General features: G+C 37.4%; 1 protein-coding gene across 1 annotated transcript in view; it reads left to right on the forward strand.

Annotated features, from left to right (window-relative positions):
• The window catches only part of LOC124776985, a 106,239-nt gene that overhangs the window by 59,673 nt on the left and 24,929 nt on the right, over positions 1-21,637 (forward strand). The window contains exon 6 of the mRNA XM_047252230.1: positions 2,594-2,724. Coding sequence (XP_047108186.1) covers positions 2,594-2,724 — 131 coding nt within the window. The remainder of the gene's footprint in view (positions 1-2,593; positions 2,725-21,637) is intronic.

Genomic DNA, 21,637 nt, shown 5'->3' on the forward strand with positions numbered 1-21,637 from the left:
GTTTGCTCATTCGAAATTTCATTTTCATTTAGAAACGGATCGAATAACCAAAATCTTAAACTTCACTTCATAAATGACTGGTTGGTGTTGGCTGTTTGGAAAGTCATGTAGAACTATTCTGCACATATTTAGAGGCTGGTTTTGAGAATTTTGTGATAAGAAGTAGCGACCTGCGTTGTAATCTCTGCTCCATGCAGCAGACCTGAATGTACCCTTATCTTTTGCATAAAAAAATGAGGCTTAAACTGTTTTCTTCAGCCAATTCTGCAAGTACAATAACATTCTGATCATGGGTGGTAGCTTTTCACATTGCACGATACCTGTTAAAATTGTCTGTACAAGTGGCAGGGTGAGGGGAGTGTGGTGGTAGATATTCAGGTGGCCACTGAACTTCGGGTGGCTTATATGTATGCTTCTTTATTAAAACTGATAAGTTTCTGGCTTTGCAGCCATCGTCAAATATCACAAATACAGCAGTGACTTGTAAGCACATCATCAGCACAGTCATATACTGACTATACACCTTTGTATTGGTGCAGTAATTGTTAGATTTGATGATGGCTGCAAAACCAAAACCGGTATCAGTTTAATAAAGAAGCATGCGACCAAGATGTAGACTTTTATAATCTAATGTTATAGTGTGTAGTGTTCTGTGAGAAAAAACTATATACCATAGCTAATCTCATTTCAGTAAGTTGTCTTAGTATGGTTGCATGGTAGTTTTAACTAGCTAAGATACCATCAGCAAATACACATTTTTTTGTGTGTTCCAGTTTAATGTCTGCTTGAGATCTATTACTGCATTTTAGGTGTGAGAACTACAGTTATAACACATAATTAAGGAAACTGTAGGGTAGGTCAGAGTGATTTACATTTATCGCCTGGCAATTTATGTCGCATGCTGAGGTATGCAGTCGCACCACTCTGTACGAAATAGAAGCTTCTAAGTTGATGCAATCGACAAGTACCGTGGGCAGGGGAGGAGGGGGAGGGGGAGGAGATGAAAAGCAAACAGATGGTAGTTGATCCTAGTATCATGACAAATTGAAAAGTTTAGAGTGTCATATTACAAGGATATCATTAGAGCTTGAACGAGCCATCAATATGACAGTCAAGTGCAGGATGGCACAAGGTGCCCAATATAAGCTCAGTTGAACTAATATTTATGGCCATCTGTGTGTTTTAATTAGAGGAGCTTCCATCAAGTATTATGAATTGTGACAGTGAATAGATAAGCCACAGTACATCAGAGCACTAATTCAACAACTGAGGAGCAGTTACACAATCCAGCACTACTACTTTGTTAGAGGTTCTAGAGCTACTGCCTCACTTGGATATCTATGCACTCTGCACATCGTAGAGTACTCTTCAGACAATTCATGAAAGTATTTGTGGATAGGGAGGGTGTTTACAGAGGATAAATGGGCCTCTGATATATCTGCCTTTTTCTCACACCAATGAATATTACAGAAACCTACTGCCTGACAATGTATCTCATACCGTGCACGTGACTTCTGCCTTCCCATTTGCCACGTTCTCTCAGTTTGTGTCAGAAATGTTTGAGGAAGAATCCACAGTCATTTGAGGGCTTCCATCGTATCCACCTTCCCCTGCCCTCCTCTCCTCCCATTGGAGACAACACAGTGTCGTGTGGAGACTCCTAAGGAAAGCTAGCCCATGTGTGCTGGTAACAAAGACTTCACAATAAATGCACCAAGGAAATATAATATGCTTTTAGCAGTGGTGGAGCCTGAAGATGACAGTAATGTGCCGCTGAAACTAGTCCTGTGAGACAATAAAGACATTGTCAAGATACAGCAGTGGTGGTACTTTTTCTCATACATGATCCCATTTGAGTTCCCGAAGCATCTCCGTAACACTGGTATGTTGTTCAAACCTACTGATAAAAAATCTAGCAGCTCACCTCTGAGTTGCTTCAATGTCTTCCTTTAATCTGCCCTGATGTGGATCCCAAACACTCAATCAGTACTCAAGAATAGGTCAGACTAGCATCCTGTATGTGGTCTCCTTTACAGGTGAACGCTACTTTCCCAAAACCCTCACAATAAACTGTACATCTTCTCTGCCATAATTTCTTACATGCTTGTTCCGTTTCATATTGCTTTGTAGTATTACACCCAGATATTTAAAGAACGTGACTGTTTGAAGCAAGACACTACTAATGCTCTGGCCGAACATTATGAGTTTGTTTTTCCTGTTTATCCATGTTAACTTACATTTTTCTAAATTTATAACCAGCTTTCATTCATCATACCAACTAGAAATTTTGTCTAAATAGTCTTGTAATATCCTACAGTTACTAAACTTTGACACCTTCCTGAACACTACAGTGTCATCAACAGACAACTGGAGCTCTCTGCCCACCCAGTTCACCAGATCATTTATGTATAGAAAATATAATAGTGCTCCTATTACATTTTTAATTCTTTGCTACAGAGCTTTTCATTAATGTTACCCTGTCAAGGAAAATATTGGAATATTTCAGAAGATATATAATGTAAAACATAAAATTACTGTTGATATTGGTAAAATTTTTAAAAATGTTCCTAATGACACTGACCTGGTGTTACAGGTAACTGATGAACTGGCTTACGTTACGAGTATGGTTCGTAAGGATGTGCTTAGGACTGACCGACATCACAAATTTTATGCTGGTAGTGATGATAATCAGAATATTGCCTCATTATTTAATATACTAACAACGTAAGCATTACTGTGAAAATTATATAATTTGCTAAGTTCTAAGTTGTCATATTGGTTTATGTACAACAAAATAATGTTTACCATATACTAATATGCTTGAATTTTTTAATGTGTTGCTAATGTGCTTCTCACAAAATATAACAATGTCAGTTTTTTCTCCAACTAATAATACAGGGTGTCCCATTCAAACCTCCCTGATTTCAAGGACCCAGGAGAGAAAAATGACAGTAGGTAAGACAATGAAAAATACACCTCATTGTAGAGCATCTCAAAGAATTTATATTCCCACGTCAGAAGTACCATGTATCGTCGTCAGACTACAGAATGGTCTCATGAAGTGAAAATGGTGACTCCACAGCAGCGCGCGCAACCAGTAGTGTGGTTTGCAGAAACAAAATCGTCGATTACTGTGCAAAGAAATTATCATCATGTGTGTGAATGTGATCCACTTGATGTGAAAACAATTAAGGAATGGTATAGGAAGTTTCTGGCAACAGGAAGTGTTCTGAAATATTCTGGCGGTGCACGTTATGGAGTTTCAGAAGAGACAGTGGAGGACATCAGACAAACGTTTCTCAGAAGCCCACGTAAGTCAATTCGTCAAGCATCTAGGCAACTTGATGTACCTTGATCAACATTGCATCAGGTAGTTAACCAGCATCTTCATATGTGTACTTACAAAGTGCAAATTCTACAACATTTGATGCCAAACGACAAACCACACCAACAACAATTTGCTGTGGATATGCTGCAGCATATTGATATGGATGCCAGGAAAGATGTTTATTCTCAGATGAGGCAACCTTTCATCTATCAGAAAGGGTTAGTAGGCATAATATTTGGATTTGGGGTTCGCCAAATCTGCACATTGTCATACAGATGTTCGTGATAGCCCTTAAACTAAACATCTGGTGCGGTTAATGCACGACAAGTTTGCTGGACTGTTCTTCTTTGCAAAACAAACAGTGAATGGGTCAGTGTATCTGGACATGTTGGAGCAGTTTGTGTACCCTCAGATACAAGACTTGCAACCCAACATCATTTTTCGACAAGTTGGAGCTACGCCGCAATGGTCAACGGCTGTTCACAAGTTACTGGATAGGAAATTTCCCAATAGTTGGATTGGACATGGATGACCCATTGCCTGGCCATCGCGTTCACCTGACATTACGCCGCTTGATTTGTTCATGTGGGGATTCATGAAGGACTGCATGTATGCGACCAAAGTGGACAATATTCCTACATTGCGACATCATATCACTAATGCGATTGCAACAATAACAGAGGAAATGTTACAAAGAACTTGGCATGATATTGAATATAGACTCGATATTTTTTGTGCTACAAATGGTTCACATGTAGAGGTATAATGATGATAAATAAATAAATTCTTTGAGATGCTCTACAGTGTGGTGCATTTTTCATTGTCGTGTCTACTGTGTCTTTGAAATCAGGGGCTTTTGAATGGGACACCTTGTACAATGAAGATACTGCATGTTTTTAATTTCCCAAGAAGCTAAAAACATGTGATTTGTAAATTTTTCTCCCACTGTTCATTTCAGTAGACTAAATTTCATCTTTTGCTGTCTGTCTGTAATAATATCAGTGAAAGATTATTATCTGGATTAGAAACAATATTACTCTATTTTTGGTTATGAATTTAAAGAGCATATTGGATGAAGCCAAAAAAAGCCATTTGACTCTCTTCAGTGTGATTTTGACAGTATCCTCCTTCATTATCATCCAGTTATCTCTGAATGTAAAGAAACCAGACTGATACAGTATGGTTAAAATATTGTCACTTTTAAATATTCCACACCACTCAATTTTCTTACAATTCCATAAATATTATTAATATTAATATTAATTAATATTTTGTGGTTCAATGGTCAAATGTAAGACTTTCAATTGGATTCTGCTTTGGCCATGATGTGTCCCTAATCTACTCCAGTTATCCATCTGGAGAAAAAGGGAACGTACAATTTACTGTGGAATCTGAATCAAGTCATTCCTGGTGACTCCTCACACAATTGAGAGTTGAAGGTTAGATTAAAGGCAGACTGCAAATTTCCGTAGTCTGGGGAGGGTTTGGTCTGATGATATCCTAGTTTCCGGTCAAGTGCTTTACCACTAGACCACCATGCCTGACAATTATGTGAATTATTCAGCATTAAAGAGAGGGAAAATTTTATAATGAAAAGGCAGTAAGGAACTTCATACCGTATTTACTCGAATCTAAGCCGCACTTTTTTTCCGGTTTTTGTAATACAAAAAACCGCCTGCGGCTTAGAATCGAGTTCAAAGCAAGCGGAAGTTCTGCCATCGAATATATGTAGCGCTACACAGACATGCTTTGTAGGCACAAAGATAAATACTGGTGCCAGAACCTCTGCGTCAGTAAATAAATTTAAAAAAAAAAGGTGGAAGACGAGCTTTTTTTCTCTGCCCCGAGTTTCGACCACTGCATTCTCATACATTATCCAACGAAGTAAATATAAATTCCGCATTGTTCATCTTCGAATGTAGCAGAATTACAATGTACTACGAAAATCCGATTGGCAAGACTGTTTGGGATGTTTGTCAATATGGCCAACTCTACGTTCTGAATTTTTTCCTACCTGTGAGAAGTGATGGTTGCTAATAAGAACCTGATGAAAAGTGAATCACATACAGTATTCTCTTCACCATAAAAATAATACGAATATAAACATTTTGCCATGTATTCTTTCGTGTTTGCTGCTATCTCATTTAAATCCTGTCTGCCTAGTAAAATACGAAACTAGAGTGAGACAACAGCAAACGCGGAAGAATATACGTATCTTGTCATGTTTATATTCGTATTATTCTTATGCCTAGTAGTGATACAGTCAGAAATGAAGCATGGCAACTGACTAGATTTTTAAATCTAAGATGACTCTAATTTCTGTGCAGAATTTGATGTACTAAAGAAGCGGCCGCAAAGATTTTCAAACGGAGAAAAATTTTCGCCTAACTCTCGTTCAGAACACGTTCTATCATACGCAGTCTATTATTTGGTTCTTGTTGATCATTATCAAAGAAAGCAGCAGTGTAAGTAACAACAAATAGAATTCTCTTGCCATTGTTTTGCTAATGAGACGATTCCTCTCTTTCTTTGTTTTTTTTTTTTTTTTTTTTTTTTAAATTGTAAGCGGCCGTAGCGCGCACAAAAGCAAGCCATGCTGCGAGCGCTGACAGGCCATAAATACGCACTATAAGAATGTGACAAACAATGCATGACACAGTACAGTAATGCATTTTCAGCTTAGAGTGACGTAAACACCTATAACAGAGAATGACACTTATCAGATCAAAGCAAAATAAGCAATTGATTCAAACCAGACGAAGCACGTGAGAAAGAAAGGGTACCCGTATAAATACGGACGGAGCATCTGATGCATAGCAATGGCTACCTGGTAAAGCTTAACTGCTAAGCTTACGACTCGAACCAAACTACTGTAGGTGTATCGTCATTCATTCAACCTAAATTGTGTCTCATATTGCAATGGACCAACTTTGTTTTGATTTGGAGGTGCGGCGTAAAACTTTTCTCTCCCCTTGAATTTCGAGTCTCAAATTTCAGGTGCGGCTTAGATTCGGGAATTTTTTTTTCCTTTATTTTGAGTCTCATTTTTCAGGTGCGGCTTAGATTCGAGTGCGGCTTAGATTCGAGTAAATACGGTATGTCCTGAACATCCGGGAAAGGTCATAAGTACAATAAGTGGGTAAACATTTTAAATTAATGAACTGCACTCAACCTTTGTATGAAATGCCTAGCCAACTGACAAAACCTGTCAGAATTTTACAAAATTCTCTCCTGAGAGCTCTTCTACAGTAATTTTTTTGATGTAGATCCTTTTATTTGAATACATAACATAAATGTGTGCTTTATGTAGATACTTTTGTCTGATATAGGCAGTTTTAGGAGAGAAGGTGCAAGTTGAGTTACTTGCTATTCCTTGTTGTGTATATTTTGATCACTATGAAGGATTTCCTCTCTGTTTAGTGCTCGTATAAACCCAGAAAAAAATATTTATATATTGAGATTCTGTAACTCATATGGAGCATTCTTTCATTTAAGGGGAGACGGAACAATCCATCTCCTCTATGTTAATTTTAGCAAATGGAAGGAACATTTTTTCTAAAACCATTAAACATATTGCTCTGAAATTTGGACTACATGTTCAGTGAATATTTCTCTACAAAGTTATAATGACATGTTAAGAAATATTTATTGGTTTTTGATTTACAATTTTTTCAAACAGATGCTTATTTTTTTCTCTAAAATTTTGCACTTTTTCTTCTATATCTCTTGAATTGTACAATATTTTTTACAATTTGTTATGAAAATGAAGGAAAAGTAATAAACAATATTGTGTATAAATTTCTTTGATATTCTGTTAGCAGTTTTTGAGAAAATGTTCCTCAAAGACGAAAATTTTAAAGTTACAGGAAATGGCTTCCAAAGTTTTTTAGGGGGGGGGGGGGGGGGTAGGAAGTCAAGCGGGCCGACTTGGAGCACGAGAGGCACCACAGGACATTTTATTTTCTACTGTCTATACTTTTACAAATAAATTCAGAAAACTTTGTCACCATGACAAGGAAGGAGTCAGGATTCACACTCATAGCAGTGGAAGTGCAAAAACATAACAAAACAGATTTTTTTTAGATATGAAATTTCATCATTTTTTCACTTACTGTTGGCTGCATTTGTTGCTATAGGTACATTTTTCTTCACAAGTAAGAGAGATTCTTTGATGAATTTTGCACAGCATACAAACCATACTTACAGGTGTATGAAACTCCAGAATTTCCCAAATCTATTAAAAACTGTGGTAAAAATTGAGATAATTAACTAAAAAATTAGATTTTTTCTAAACATAAAGTTTAAAACGTAACAGCTCATTCATTTTTTCATAAATTAAATAGATTCTAGAGTTTGACACCTATAAGTATGGTTTGTATGCTGTGCAAAATTCATCGAACAGTCTCTCTTACTTATGAAGAAAAGTGTACCTATAGTAACAAATGCAGCCAATAGTAAGTGAAAAAATGATGAAATTTCACATGTTACAAAAAATAAATTGAACTTCCGCTGCTACGGGTGTGAATCCTGAATCTTTCCTGGTCATGCTGACAAAGCTTTATGAATTTACTTGTAAAAGTATATACAGTGGAAATTAAAATGTCCTGTGGTGCCTCTCCTGCTCCAAGTCGGCCCATTTGACGTCCTACCCCCCTTAATACATTTCTGCCCCATATGATGGATTATCAGCATCCTCTTCTTTCTCCAGCATTAGTTTCCTTTTCACTGGTCTTTTCTTTCCTTTTGCTGCATGTTGTAGGCTTTTGTCTCTTCTTCCTGCACCTCTTAGTCTTTCTTCATCAATTAGGCACATTGTGGAAATGGTGTTGTGTCCTGGTTGTAAGCCTAAACGTTTCAGCACATCACATATGATAATGTTTCCTTCATTGCATGTTGCCACTGCATCATACACTCCAAAATGCAATGTTTTTATCTGTACAAACACTCTTTTGGGAATCCTAATCCAAATTAAATTATTTACACTTTCATTTGGATTTTGTGTTTTCCCATGTAAACACTTTTTCAATAAACTTGGCTGTGATAAATCTCTGAATATGGGCTTAATTACATCAATTACAGCATTTGGCAAACTGTTTTTATGGACATATTCCTTTCCTGATTGGTACTTAAACCATGAGACATCACCTGTGGGGCACAGTGCATATTGTATGTGCTCATTTGTTGATGTAGTATGAAAAAATAATGCACATACTGCTCTCCTCATATGCTCAATGCTTCTTGTATTTTGTCTAATTGCACACCCACAATACCTCTGCAATCTACCAATTGCTTCATCTGTCAATCTTTCTCTTCTTCCAGGGGTCTTACCATCACTAAGCTTCTGGGATCCTAATGTCTACTTTAATTTGCGCAAGCAAGCCCCCATGTGCTTCTGCACATGTCCAATGCACTTCTGTTTTTTAATGTGAATATGATTGCCATATGGTTTGAATTCCTCTACAGCTTTATATCCCTTAGAATCACCATCTGTTAGATAGTATATCATGCATTATACCACTCCTGTGATCTGGAAAAAATTGCTTTCACTCCCTTTTCTTCCATTGCTCCGCTTGTGCTGTGAAAATTTGTTTCACAACTTTCACTGTGTTCGTCTTTGGTGTTGACCATACATCTACAATATTTTGAGAGAACAGCAACAACCAATTCATTATAAAATCCAAATTTGGTTGGTGGTTTTGGCAAGTTCATAATTCCACATAACATTGTCCCTGCAGCATTGCCCTTTCCAATCCAACACAGGCCAATACACTAGCCTAACATTTATATCATACACCTTCTTTCCACTATTACCACTACAAGGAATACTGTTAGAATTAGAAAACGAAATTTCTGCAGCACATTTGTTACACTTCAGTAACATTTTACGTGCCAAACCAATGTGTAAAGTTATTTTCAATTCCAGTCCTCTTTCTTTGCAAACGTGGCATAATACATCATGTTTCAAAATATTAGAGAGCAAGGAAATGTTAATTATTTCATTCACATCATTACTGTTACTTTCACAGTTTTCAAATTTTTCTCTGCTGTCACAAAATTTCTAGCTGGGAGAAGTTCTATCACATTCATTTGGAGTAGTCGGTGAAGCAGTCTGAGCAGCATCTCCCTTCGAAACAACAAAAGATTTCTTCTTCCACTCATTGTACCTTTTCTTAAACAGTCTTTTGCTGAAACAGGGGATACTGATATCCACAAACCAAGTACATAAAACAGGTACGAGCAAAATTCGTCAAATGTGCAAATTGCACAGCTAAACAACACAAAACAAACTCCACAAGTCAACACCCGTGGTATGGCGTTTATGTTTATTGGTATGAACAGTCACTTGTCACAGAGATAAAGCCATACAACATAGGAAAACAAAACACTGTCTAATTCCACAAAGATACCCTGCTTGCAGCCAGTGAGTGGTGCTGTCAGAGGTGACACACCAAGTCACTACAACCATTTACGCAGTGCGTCAACTTTGCACTGATAAAAAACACACTTAGGATTCAGTTAGAAGGGTGAAACTTGATTTGTTTTATTCAAAAAACGTTTTAGACCTCATAGCAACAAATAGACCGGAACTTTTCGACTCCGTGAATGTAGAAGAGGGTATCAGTGATCATAAGTCAGTGGTTGCATCAATGACTACAAGTGTAATAAGAAATGCCAAGAAAGGAAGGAAAATATATTTGCTTAACAAGAGTGATAGGGCACAAATCGCAGAATATCTGAGTGACCACCATCAAACATTCATTTCTGAGGAAGAGGATGTGGAACAAAAATGGAAAAAATTCAGAAACATCGTCCAGTACGCCTTAGATAAGTTCGTACCGACTAAGGTCCAAAGCAAGGGGAAAGATCCACCGTGGTATAACAATCATGTACGAAAGGTACTACGGAAACAAAGAAAGCTTCATCATAGGTTTAAGAGTAGTCGAATCATAGCTGATAAGGAAAAGCTGAACGAAGCGAAAAAGAGCGTAAAGAGAGCAATGAGAGAAGCATTCAACGAATTCGAACATAAAACATTGGCAAACAAGCTAAACAAGAACCCTAAAAAGTTTTGGTCATATGTAAAATCGGTAAGCGGATCTAAATCCCCTATTCAGTCACTCGTTGACCACGATGGCACCGAAACAGAGGACGACCGAAGAAAGGCAGAAATACTGAATTCAGTGTTCCGAAACTGTTTCACTGCGGAAAATCGTAACACGGTCCCTGACTTCAGCCGTCGCACGGACGCCAAAATGGAAAATATTGAAATAAACGATATCGGAATTGAAAAACAACTGCTATCACTTAGTAGCGGAAAAGCATCCGGACCAGACGAGATACCCTTAAGATTCTACAGTGATTATGCTAAAGAACTTGCCCCCTTTCTATCAGCAATTTATCGTAGATCGCTGGAAGAACGTAAAGTACCTAGCGACTGGAAGAAAGCGCAGGTCGTTCCCATTTTCAAGAAGGGTCATAAATCAGATGCGAATAATTATAGGCCTATTTCACTTACGTCGATCTGTTGTAGAATAATGGAACATGTTTTGTGTTTTCGTATTATGACGTTCTTAGATAATACAAATCTCCTTCATCATAACCAACATGGATTCCGCAAACAGAGATCATGTGAAACTCAGCTCGCCCTATTTGCCCAAGAAATTCACAGTGCCGTAGACACTGGCGAGCAGATTGATGCCGTGTTCCTGGACTTCAGGAAGGCATTTGATACGGTTCCGCACTTACGTTTAGTGAAAAAAATACGAGCTTACGGAATATCGGACCAGGTTTGTGATTGGATTCAGGATTTCCTAGAAGAAAGAACACAACATGTCATTCTTAACGGTTCAAAATCTGCAGATGTAGAGGTAATTTCGGGAGTACCGCAAGGAAGCGTGATAGGACCTTTATTGTGTACAATATACATAAATGACTTAGTTGACAACATCGGTAGCTCCGTGAGGCTATTTGCAGATGACACGGTTGTCTACAAGAAAGTAGCAACATCAGAAGACTCGTACGTACTCCAGGAAGACCTGCAGAGGATTAATGCATGGTGCGACAGCTGGCAGCTTTCCCTAAACGTAGATAAATGTAATATAATGCGCATACATAGGGGCAGAAATCCATTCCAGTACGATTATGCCACAGGTGGTAAATCATTGGAAGCGGTAACGACCGTAAAATACTTAGGAGTTACTATCCAGAGCGATCTGAAGTGGAATGATCACATAAAACAAATAGCGGGAAAAGCAGGCGCCAGGTTGAGATTCATAGGAAGAATTCTAAGAAAATGTGACTCATCGACGAAAGAAGTAGCTTACAAAACGCTTGTTCGTCCGATTCTTGAGTATTGCTCACCAGTATGGGACCCTTACCAGGTTGGATTAATAGAAGAGATAGACATGATCCAGCGAAAAGCAGTGCTATTCGTCATGGGGACATTTAGTCAGCGCGAGAGCGTTACGGAGATGCTGAACAAGCTCCAGTGGCGGACACTTCAAGAAAGGCGTTACGCAATACGGAGAGGTTTATTATCGAAATTACGAGAGAGCACATTCCGGGAAGAGATGGGCAACATATTACTACCGCCCACATATATCTCGCGTAATGATCACAACGAAAAGATCCGAGAAATTAGAGCAAATACGGAGACTTAAAAGCAGTCGTTCTTCCCACGCACAATTCGTGAATGGAACAGGGAAGGGGGGATCAGATAGTGGTACAATAAGTACCCTCCGCCACACACCGTAAGGTGGCTCGCAGAGTATAGATGTAGATGTAGATGAATAATAATTTTATAATGAAAAAAATGTTAATCTTGTCATTTTCATCGTTCCATCTCCCCTTAACATAAAAAAATTGCTGTTATAACTTTATTGACACCTTCATACCTAGAGCAGCATCTGCTTTTGGATCTTATGTTATTCAGTTCCTATTTTAGTTCTTTGTGTTCTGACCCATTTTACTTCACCTGTTTCTGATAAATGTATATGAATAAGATACTGGAAAATCTTTTGTGAAATACAAACAGTGGAAGGAGTTAAGAGAACCACTTTCCATATAATTGAGGCATTAATTGACAAGAGATGGAGATTATCAGTAATCGTTGGGCAGTGATCTTCCTTAGAGTTAACAGACAACAAACGACATGAAATCTTGAAATTATTACGTCATGAATGGTGAGCACCATGTGGTTCCCAAGTTGTGCAGCGACAGTAACCAGTCGCAAAATCACTTTTGCAAAAGTGAATAAATAAAACATGATTTTGCGACTGGTTGCTGCATATTTGGTAATCCCTCTCTTCCCCTCCCACCTTCCTTGTTCCTCTTCCTCACTCAACCCTACTTAACCTCTGACAGCAGTTGAACTGCAGCACTGAGACAATGTAACTGTGCATGTAATGTACAAGGTGTGATCAGAAATTAATGGGAATTTTTGTTTTTTGTAAAGATTCTTTATTTATTCATCATCCTTGTCAACATTTGTGCCAAACTTTTTCCAATCTTGGAAGCACTTCTGGACCTCACTGTTCTTCATGGTGTACAGTTAATCCAGTGATTCTGTTTTTATCTCATCAGTGGTGGCGAAATGACGTACTTTCATAGTTCTCTTCAGCCTTAGGAACAGAAAGTCATTGCAGTGGGCCATGTCCTGTGAATGTTGTGACTGGCGTAACATAATGGTCTTGTCTTTTGCCAAAAAACAATGAAGAAGCGTTGAGGTGTGAGCAGGACCATTGTCATGATAAATTTCCACATATGGTTTCACCACAATTCTGGTTGTTTTCTTCGGACTGCTTTGTGCAAATGGTGCATAACTTTCAGGTAGTATTTCTTATTGACTATGTCAGTATAATGCAGGACTCATGATGCACTATCTCATTGTAATTGAAGAAATCAGTGAGAACAGCCTTCATATGTAATTGAATTTGTTCAATTTTTTTTTGGTCTTGGCTCTTCAGGCAGTTTCTGTTGGGACGACTGGGCCTTGGTTTTGATGTCGGATCTGTTTACACATTTTGTCACCTGTTAAAACCTTTCTTAGAAGTTCTGGATCATTGTTGGCTTCATTCAGCAATTTCTGAGTGATGTCTATGTGACATTGTTTTTGGTCAAAAATCAACAATTTTGGAACAAACTTCGCTGCTACACATTTCTTGCCCAAAACACCCAAAAAAAATGCTTGGCATAAGCCAAAGTATATGCCAACATCAGCAACCTCTCTGGTGGTCGATTTGGTGAATTCCCAGAACCATTTTCTTTACCACTTCCACAATGCCAGCAGTAATTGATGTGCTAGGGCGTCCAGGTTAGTCATTGTCTTCAGTGACTTCGTGACCCTCTTTGAAACTTTATACCTCTTATAAACCCTTTTGTTACTCATAGTAGATTGGCCAAAAATCATAGTCAACATTTCAAATGTGGTGCTGCTCTTTATATGTCATTTTTCAAACAAAATTTGATGCAGATTCTTTGATCCACCTTTTTCAAAAGTAAAAATTCACTGAACACTTGAAAACAGGTATAACCTTTCCAACCGTCAACAGTAAACTAGATATTCAAACCAGCTGAAAATACATATATACATCAGGAACAAGTGCATCAACAAGATTTTAAAAAAATTTGAAAATTGGATTTATGTACCCTGTGAAATTAAAAAAAGCCCATTACTTTTTGATCACACCTTGTATATGTGTGTTCATCTCCATGCATGCACGCATACATGCATGCATTTTTTAGTCTGTTAGTTCTGAGGAAGAATGTTTCCCAACACCTTAATGATGATCTCTGTCTTCTTTATGTGCCGTCATTGGGTTGCTGAGTAGTTAACTTTACTCCTTCAGTTATTTATATTGCACTTGTGACTTTCCAATATTCTGCAACAGGTCAGTCATATTAATAATTTAGGAAGTTATTATATGCTACCTCCTTTGTTTTAACACTCATTAATGAGCATATATTTGTTACTAATATTTAAAATGGTATCTGCCAGCATAATGTTCACAGCTCAAATGTATAACAGCTAAAAGAATTTAAAGAGGAAGAATTCATCAATACAGAGTTATTCACAGTTGTTGATTATAATAGTTGCTAGTGGACTCTACACTAAAAACTAAACTGAAGGTGTCATTACAACTTATTGCTGGAAACCTCTATGAGATATGGTAATGTTGTTGGTACTGTGTGTACTAATACAGCACATTGCTGCAGTGCACTGTCGTAGACTGTAAGCGCTCAGTCATTTAGATGCTATGGTTAACGTAAAACAATGGAGTATAAAAATGATAAATTGACCAATATGGTTTTGATTTATGGTCAAGAACATCAGAATTCTGCTGCTGCTGCTCATGTGTGTGCCACATGTTTTCCTGACGGAAAATTTGTCACTAGCTTGTCATTTGAAAGAGACAGGTGACTTTACATCTGTGATCATCAATGCTCATAAGTTGCAATGTTGCAGGGCAGTTTCAGTGGCTGGCACAGTTCCGTATTCTATGGGATGCTCACCAAGTGCAAGTACTCTGATATTAGCTGCACACCAACTGTCACGGTGGTTTGTGTGGAGTACAGTATGTGAACAATTACTGTATCCCTTCCATGTACAGCCTCTGCAGAAACTGAAGCCAGATCTTAATTTTCAATGCCGTAGAGCATTATGAACCAACAAGCCACAGCTCAACAATTCCTCAGTAGAGTACAGGCAATAGACAAAGAAACATTTACCATAAGTGGAATTTTCAGTCAATGCAATTGCCGTATTTAGGCTGGCAAAACTCCACACTTCATCTTAAAGGTTGCCTACATGGACCATTTGAGCTGCCTGGATGTCAGACTGTTCTTCCTGATTTGCTAGAGGATTTACTCCTGGCAATATGAAAGAATATGTGGCTGCTTAATGACAGTGCCACAGCACATCATATGGCTCGCTACTTGAATGGATATTACCCTGGGAGGTGGACTGGATGTAATGGAGCCATTTTATGCCAAGCCTAATCTCCTGATCTCACACCCTGTAACTTCTGATTATGGAGCCAAATGAAAGACCACGTGTATTCCCAGTGACATAACCCAAGAAAGAATGTGGTAGTAGCTGTTGCAAATATGATCCAGGGTATCTGCAGATTTTCGAACACATGCAACTGTCACAGTTTAGAAGGACAGAGCTATGTTCTGAATGCAATGGTGGACGCTTTGAACATCTCCTGTAGATGCTTTGAACATCATATAAATGTGAAAAGTAATCTATATTCAGTATGAAGAATAGAATATCTTTATAACTGCCTCCTTCTGTTTATAAGTGTTCATAGCAATAAGTTGTAATGACACTGCTAGTTTATGTTTAGCATAGATTCCATTATTATTCTTTGTGGTCAGAAATTAAGGATAACCCTGTTTTAACATATTTGTTTCTTTGGTTAGATTTCTGTGCTAAAGTGGCTTGAATTACATGACGTTCTCTGCTTTGAAATAGTCAGAATTTTATTTTTAATTGTCACTAGATTGAGTTTTAGTAGTGTTACACTCGAGTCATGTCCACAAAGGAAATCGAAGTGTTAGCAAAAGGTTTCAGATTTGTTCCTCATCATAAACCTTCCACTAAGCAGTTAGATGTATTAGAAGTTGATATAGAACACAATATAAATAATGACATTGCAACCAGACACATAGCAAGGCTTGGAACACAAAAATGGTTAGAGTGTAACACTACTAAAACTCAATCTAGTGACCACAACACACTGAATAACCTAAAGAAGAAAATCACCCGAAACAAAACAATTACTACAAGAGCAAATAAAAGTAATACCTTGGTCCTCCTGGACAAAAGTAAATATGTTGTAAAAGTGAAACTACTACTCACACCCAATATCTACTGTGTCCTTAACAAAGACCACACAAAAACCTTTAATTAAGAAATTAAAAACTTAACCAAGTCCTGCAAAAGTATAATACACGATTATGAAGCTAAATATTTGATCAACATGAATCCAATAGCTCCTAAACTGTCTGGACTCCCTAAACTACACAAAAAAGACCATCCTCTAAGATCACTTGTCTCAACCTACACTGCACCAAACTACAAAACTGCCAAAGAATTAATTCCTGTATCAAAACCAAAACAAATTTCAAATCTAAATTTGGAATTGTAAACTCAGTGGACCTTGTCAACAAAATTAAAGACCTTCCAATACCAAATAGTGCAAAATTAGTATCCTTTGACACAAGCAGCTTATTTATAAACATACGTACACAAGAATGCCTTGATATTTTGACAGAACTATTATAGAGAGTAGGTGTCAAGCCAGTACAAGTAGAAGACATTAATTTTGCCACCTAAACATGTCTGAAACAAAATTTCCAATTTGAAGGTACCCTTTACAAACAGCTACAAGGATTGGCAATGGGGTCCCCTCTCAGTCCCCTCTTAGCTGTAATATTCATGGACAATTTTAGAAAACAGTTCCCAGAAAATGAACCCCTCAGTAATAATATTAAATACTGGTACAGATATGTAGCTGATGTACTGTGTATGTGGGCAGACAACTGAACACACTCCTAGAACATCTAAATTCACAACACAAAAATATACAGTTCACCATGGAGATAGGTGAAAAATCAATTAACTTTTTAGACCTTAACGTAGATATCACCAAAAATACACATACTTTCCAAATTTGCAGAAAATCCACAGCAACAGACACGCCCCTCATGTTAAAAACACTCAGTAATACACAAACATGCAGCCTTCCATTCCATGGTACATCGCCTCACATCCATACCAATGCCAAAATAGAATTTCCAAACAGAAGTAGACACCACTAAATATATTGAATCTAACAATGGCTACGACCCTGAATTAGTTGACAAAATCCTGCACAAGAAACGAAGAAGAAACATCTTGCCCTACATTGATGCCTCCTCTGCAATAAAAACCACACCAAAAACCAACTGGTGTACTTTTCCATATCTAGGTAAGCTATCAGACAAACTAGCCAAAACACTGAAATCCCAAAACTATAAAACATCATTTTATGTACAAGGCACTACAGTTAATCTCCTATTCAACAGCAAGGACAAAACAGATAAACTAAGCTACAGTGGGGTCTACAAAATAACCTGCACAGACTGCAATAAACTGTACATTAGTCAAACAGGCCAGGCCATATCAACAAGGATGACTGAACGTTAACACAGCTGGAGGGAGATTAAATAAGTCACTCCACCTTTGCTGAACATGTGCCCAAAGGAGAATACAAATATCTAACACACACAGAAGTGCTACATATAGCCAACAAAGGCAGAAAACTCAGCCTACTAGAAGCACTTGAAATTAATAAACACTTAGCCCTAAATCCCCAGCTGGTTCTAAATGACCAATTGCGACTGAGCACATCACTCTTAAACTTTACACAATACAGTAAACCTGCTACTAACCACAAAGTGTCCCAATAGTAAACAAATTCACACCCCTAAATAATGTAATATCCCTTATGTGTTTACATTCCTAACTGTAACTATGTAATATTTGGTATTTATTAATGCACAATTTTTCTAATAACAAAATGTACCCCCAAAGAAAACATCCCTGTTGTACAACCAACAATTAGTGTCCAGAGCAACTGTTCACAACAAATACCAAAAAATTGTAATTCAGTAATTAAGTGTATTTTAAATCATTCTAATTGTTGTCATACATTGTACTGACAAACTATAAAATGTGATTTATTATGTTAAAGAGCAGTTTTACAGAACAAAAAGTCAGAAGACCCATTTGACAATTCCAAAGACAATACCACAACTAAAGACCGTATGTAAGTGCATTGTACCTTAGTCCAGAATGTTTGGTTCTTAAGAACACAATCTCCTTGTAAACAATAGCCAGTAGTTATCTGAAGATAAAATCGGTAGAACAAAAAACCACCTAAGTGTTATTCAACCCTCAATATGGAATTGTTCTATCAAGAAGTGATGGAAGAATCCATAAATAATACATTCTGACACTTTGTAAGGAGAATGTCTGTAGGCAAATCTGTATAAGACCAGTTTTTCTTTTAAAACTTATACACTTGCGAGACTGTAGTGCTACCAAAGCAGGAAACTACAAAATTCATTGAAAACTTCATCACATGAACGTTTTATTAATTATTTTCTATGCAAGCTTGTTGTACAGTGTACTGAGCTAGTGAAAACACCAACTAGAAAACCCCTTATAAGCCTACTCCTTCCTGCCTTTTTGTTGGAGAAAAATTTGTTTTCTGTGTGTCACCATGTCGTATGATGTACAAAACAAAAATGTGCTCATCCATTTAGAGGCCTTGTCTGCTAACTGTTCACCAGCTCACCTATGGCTGCATGTACACATCATAAAATATATGGCCCAGCCAGCATGCATATAAATAAAGACAGAAATCACTTTCAGTGCTTTATATATTAATTACCTGATTTGATCTTCAAGCATATACTAATATCTTCTCTGTGTAGCTTATGAAAAAACTCCCATAATTTGGTACATGTGTAATGTTACATGGATAGAAGAGTGGCAAACAACGACTTTTTCCTCATAAGCTCATTCACAATTAAAAGAAATTGTCATCCTGCTTCCTGTATTTTTTCTTATCTGCCCACCTGAGATATTTCATAACAAAGCCCACAATGACATAACCCATAAGAAGCAGAGACACAAAAATATAGTTAGACATTAAAAACAACAGATTTGTGAAAGGCTGAGTTTCAATATCTCAGTTTTTACTTCTGATGGTATGGACACGCTTGTACAGCAGCCTCATTTTACTTGAAAAATAAAACAAAACATTATATTTGCAAGTGGGAAAATTGGGAATTTATGTCAAATATGATGTTTCTTTCATAAAATAGTGACTCACAAAAACATAGTGCAAAACATATAATTGAGAATTGTGCAAATGTTTTCAAATTCTCAATGGCGTTTTTTTTTTCTTTCTTTCTTTCTTCTTTTTTTCATACTGAAGAACTGACACTAAGCTGAACTCTGATTTTAAAAATAACATCAAATTAATTTAGTGGGGCAATTTCTTTGGCTATGTTAATTGATCTACCTCACTTTTACAATTTGAATGCTGGGAAACAGTAGCATGGTTAGGGATGCTATCTTCTCATTAGTTGTGGAGCACACTGTGAGTAAAGTTAGTAATGGCTTGATGGTTCATGATGCAAAAATATTAATACCGAAAGAAATTGCCACAGTCATCTTTGAAGGTAGTAAACAATGTATTGTGTGATATGAGTAGACCTGCAATACAGATATTTAAAGTAAGTTTCCAAAGTCACAAGAGACAAGAAGTCTCAGAGATAAGAAACAGTCAAGGAAGCATTTGAATCAATTACTGAATCACTGAAGAGTAAAGACAAACATAGATATTTTGAAATATTAAGTAAGTATACTGAAGGTCAGTTAACCATACATTAGCTCTGTTCTAATGCACCTGTGCAAATGTGTCTTTCGGATGTGCTTACTTTTTAGATAGATTAAAATGCTTGTACTAACAATTTAAAATGGATAAGAAAGCAATGTAGACAATTACAGACTAGCTTCCTTGCTGCCAGTCTTTCCAAATGTTTTCAAGAAAGCAAGGTATATGTGAATAGTAAACACAGCTCAGTACAAACAGATTTTCGCTAGACTCCTCACACACCTTAAGTGTAGTAGCCTGACAACCAATTAGCTGCCAGTCCATACTATCTGGATTATTATGTCATAAATTGCTAATGTTCCTAATACATTCAGTTTTTTTACATTTAGTAACAGAGGGATACGAACAATTTTTGTCACACTATTATATGTGGAATTATCTGCTGTTCAGAAGTACCTGTAAGATGTATTTTTGCACTTAATAGATTCTGGGCCATGGCTGGTAAGAAATGTGAACCCACAGAAGTTGTTTATTCTATTGACACTGAATTTGGAAATAGTGCAGCATTCAGAAAACTCAGGGAGGAAATTGCTAGGAGCTTCAGTGTTGGACACAGACCAGAGGCTCTCAGAAATGCATTTGGTAAATTTGGAATGAAAAAAATTGCAGGTGTTTGATATTTGTAATTCATCTTAGCTTCATTACTTGTGTTGTATTATTCTGAGACCGCTTTCTGTTAACTCTGCTAACTGGCTGCATAGGAGAAGATTGGTAGCTTTTCCTGTGATTTGGAGGCACAGTTCACAGTTTGAGTGAGAAAAATGAACCAAAGACGTTGCCCCTGAATACGTTTCGTTGGGTTCAGATTGAGATTATGAGCTTGCCAGTTCATTTCAGGAACATAATTGCTCACAAACTATTGCTTCACAGATGCTGCTATATGACAGGATATATTGTCATGATAATACAATCACTGTCTGGTGAACTGTTCCTCTACAGTAAGGAAGACACAATGCTGTAAAATACGTTCATATCCTTCCACATTTATTGGTTTCTTAAGTGCATTATGGGGCCGCGCCCTAAACACAAAAAATACCCTATACTGTAACACGAACTCGTCCGTACTTCATTGTTGGCACCACACACGATGCAACATAGTTTTCTCTTGGCATTTGCTGAAACCAAACCCTTCCATCAGACTGCCACAGCGTATAGCTCACACCTTTCCACTCATTCACCATCCTGGGGCATCACACTGTACACCCTCTTAAGCTTCACTTAGCACTGATTACAAAATGTGTTGCTTATGAGAAGCTACTCAACCATTGTACCTCATTCTTTTTAACTTTTTATGCACAGTCATTGTGCTAGCTGAACTTCTAGTAGCACTTTGGAACTTAGGAGTGCTTCTTTCCACTGATTCCTAGCAATTTCTTGCAAGGACCCTCCGCAATGGAAGACGATCTCTGTCTGCCAGAACATGAGATCTGCCTGGTATTCGTGTAACTGTGGTTGCTTCTTCACATTTCCACTTAACAATCAGATCACGAACATTCAACTTCAGCAGCTTTAGGAGGGGTCTGAAGTTGCTGACCCCTCCTAACTGAGCCATTTTTTTATTTATTTACATGTCAAGTTCTGTAGGACCAAATTGAGGAGCAAATCTCCAAGGTCATGGAACATGTAGTACATGAAATTACAATATAAAAGTAATAACAGATACAAATAAAATGTTTATGAACCTGAAAAAAGTCAGGCCATAAGTTTAGGTAAATGCGCTCAAGAATTAGCTTAATTATTCAAGTAACTCCTTGAAAGAATAGAAGGATTGGCGTATGAGGAAACTCTTCAGTTTTGATTTGAAAGTGTGTGGATTACTGCTAACATTTTTGAATTCTAGAGGTGGTAGCTTATTGAA

This window comes from Schistocerca piceifrons, chromosome 2 (assembly GCF_021461385.2).
Source record: "Schistocerca piceifrons isolate TAMUIC-IGC-003096 chromosome 2, iqSchPice1.1, whole genome shotgun sequence".
Lineage (NCBI taxonomy): Eukaryota > Metazoa > Arthropoda > Insecta > Orthoptera > Acrididae > Schistocerca > Schistocerca piceifrons.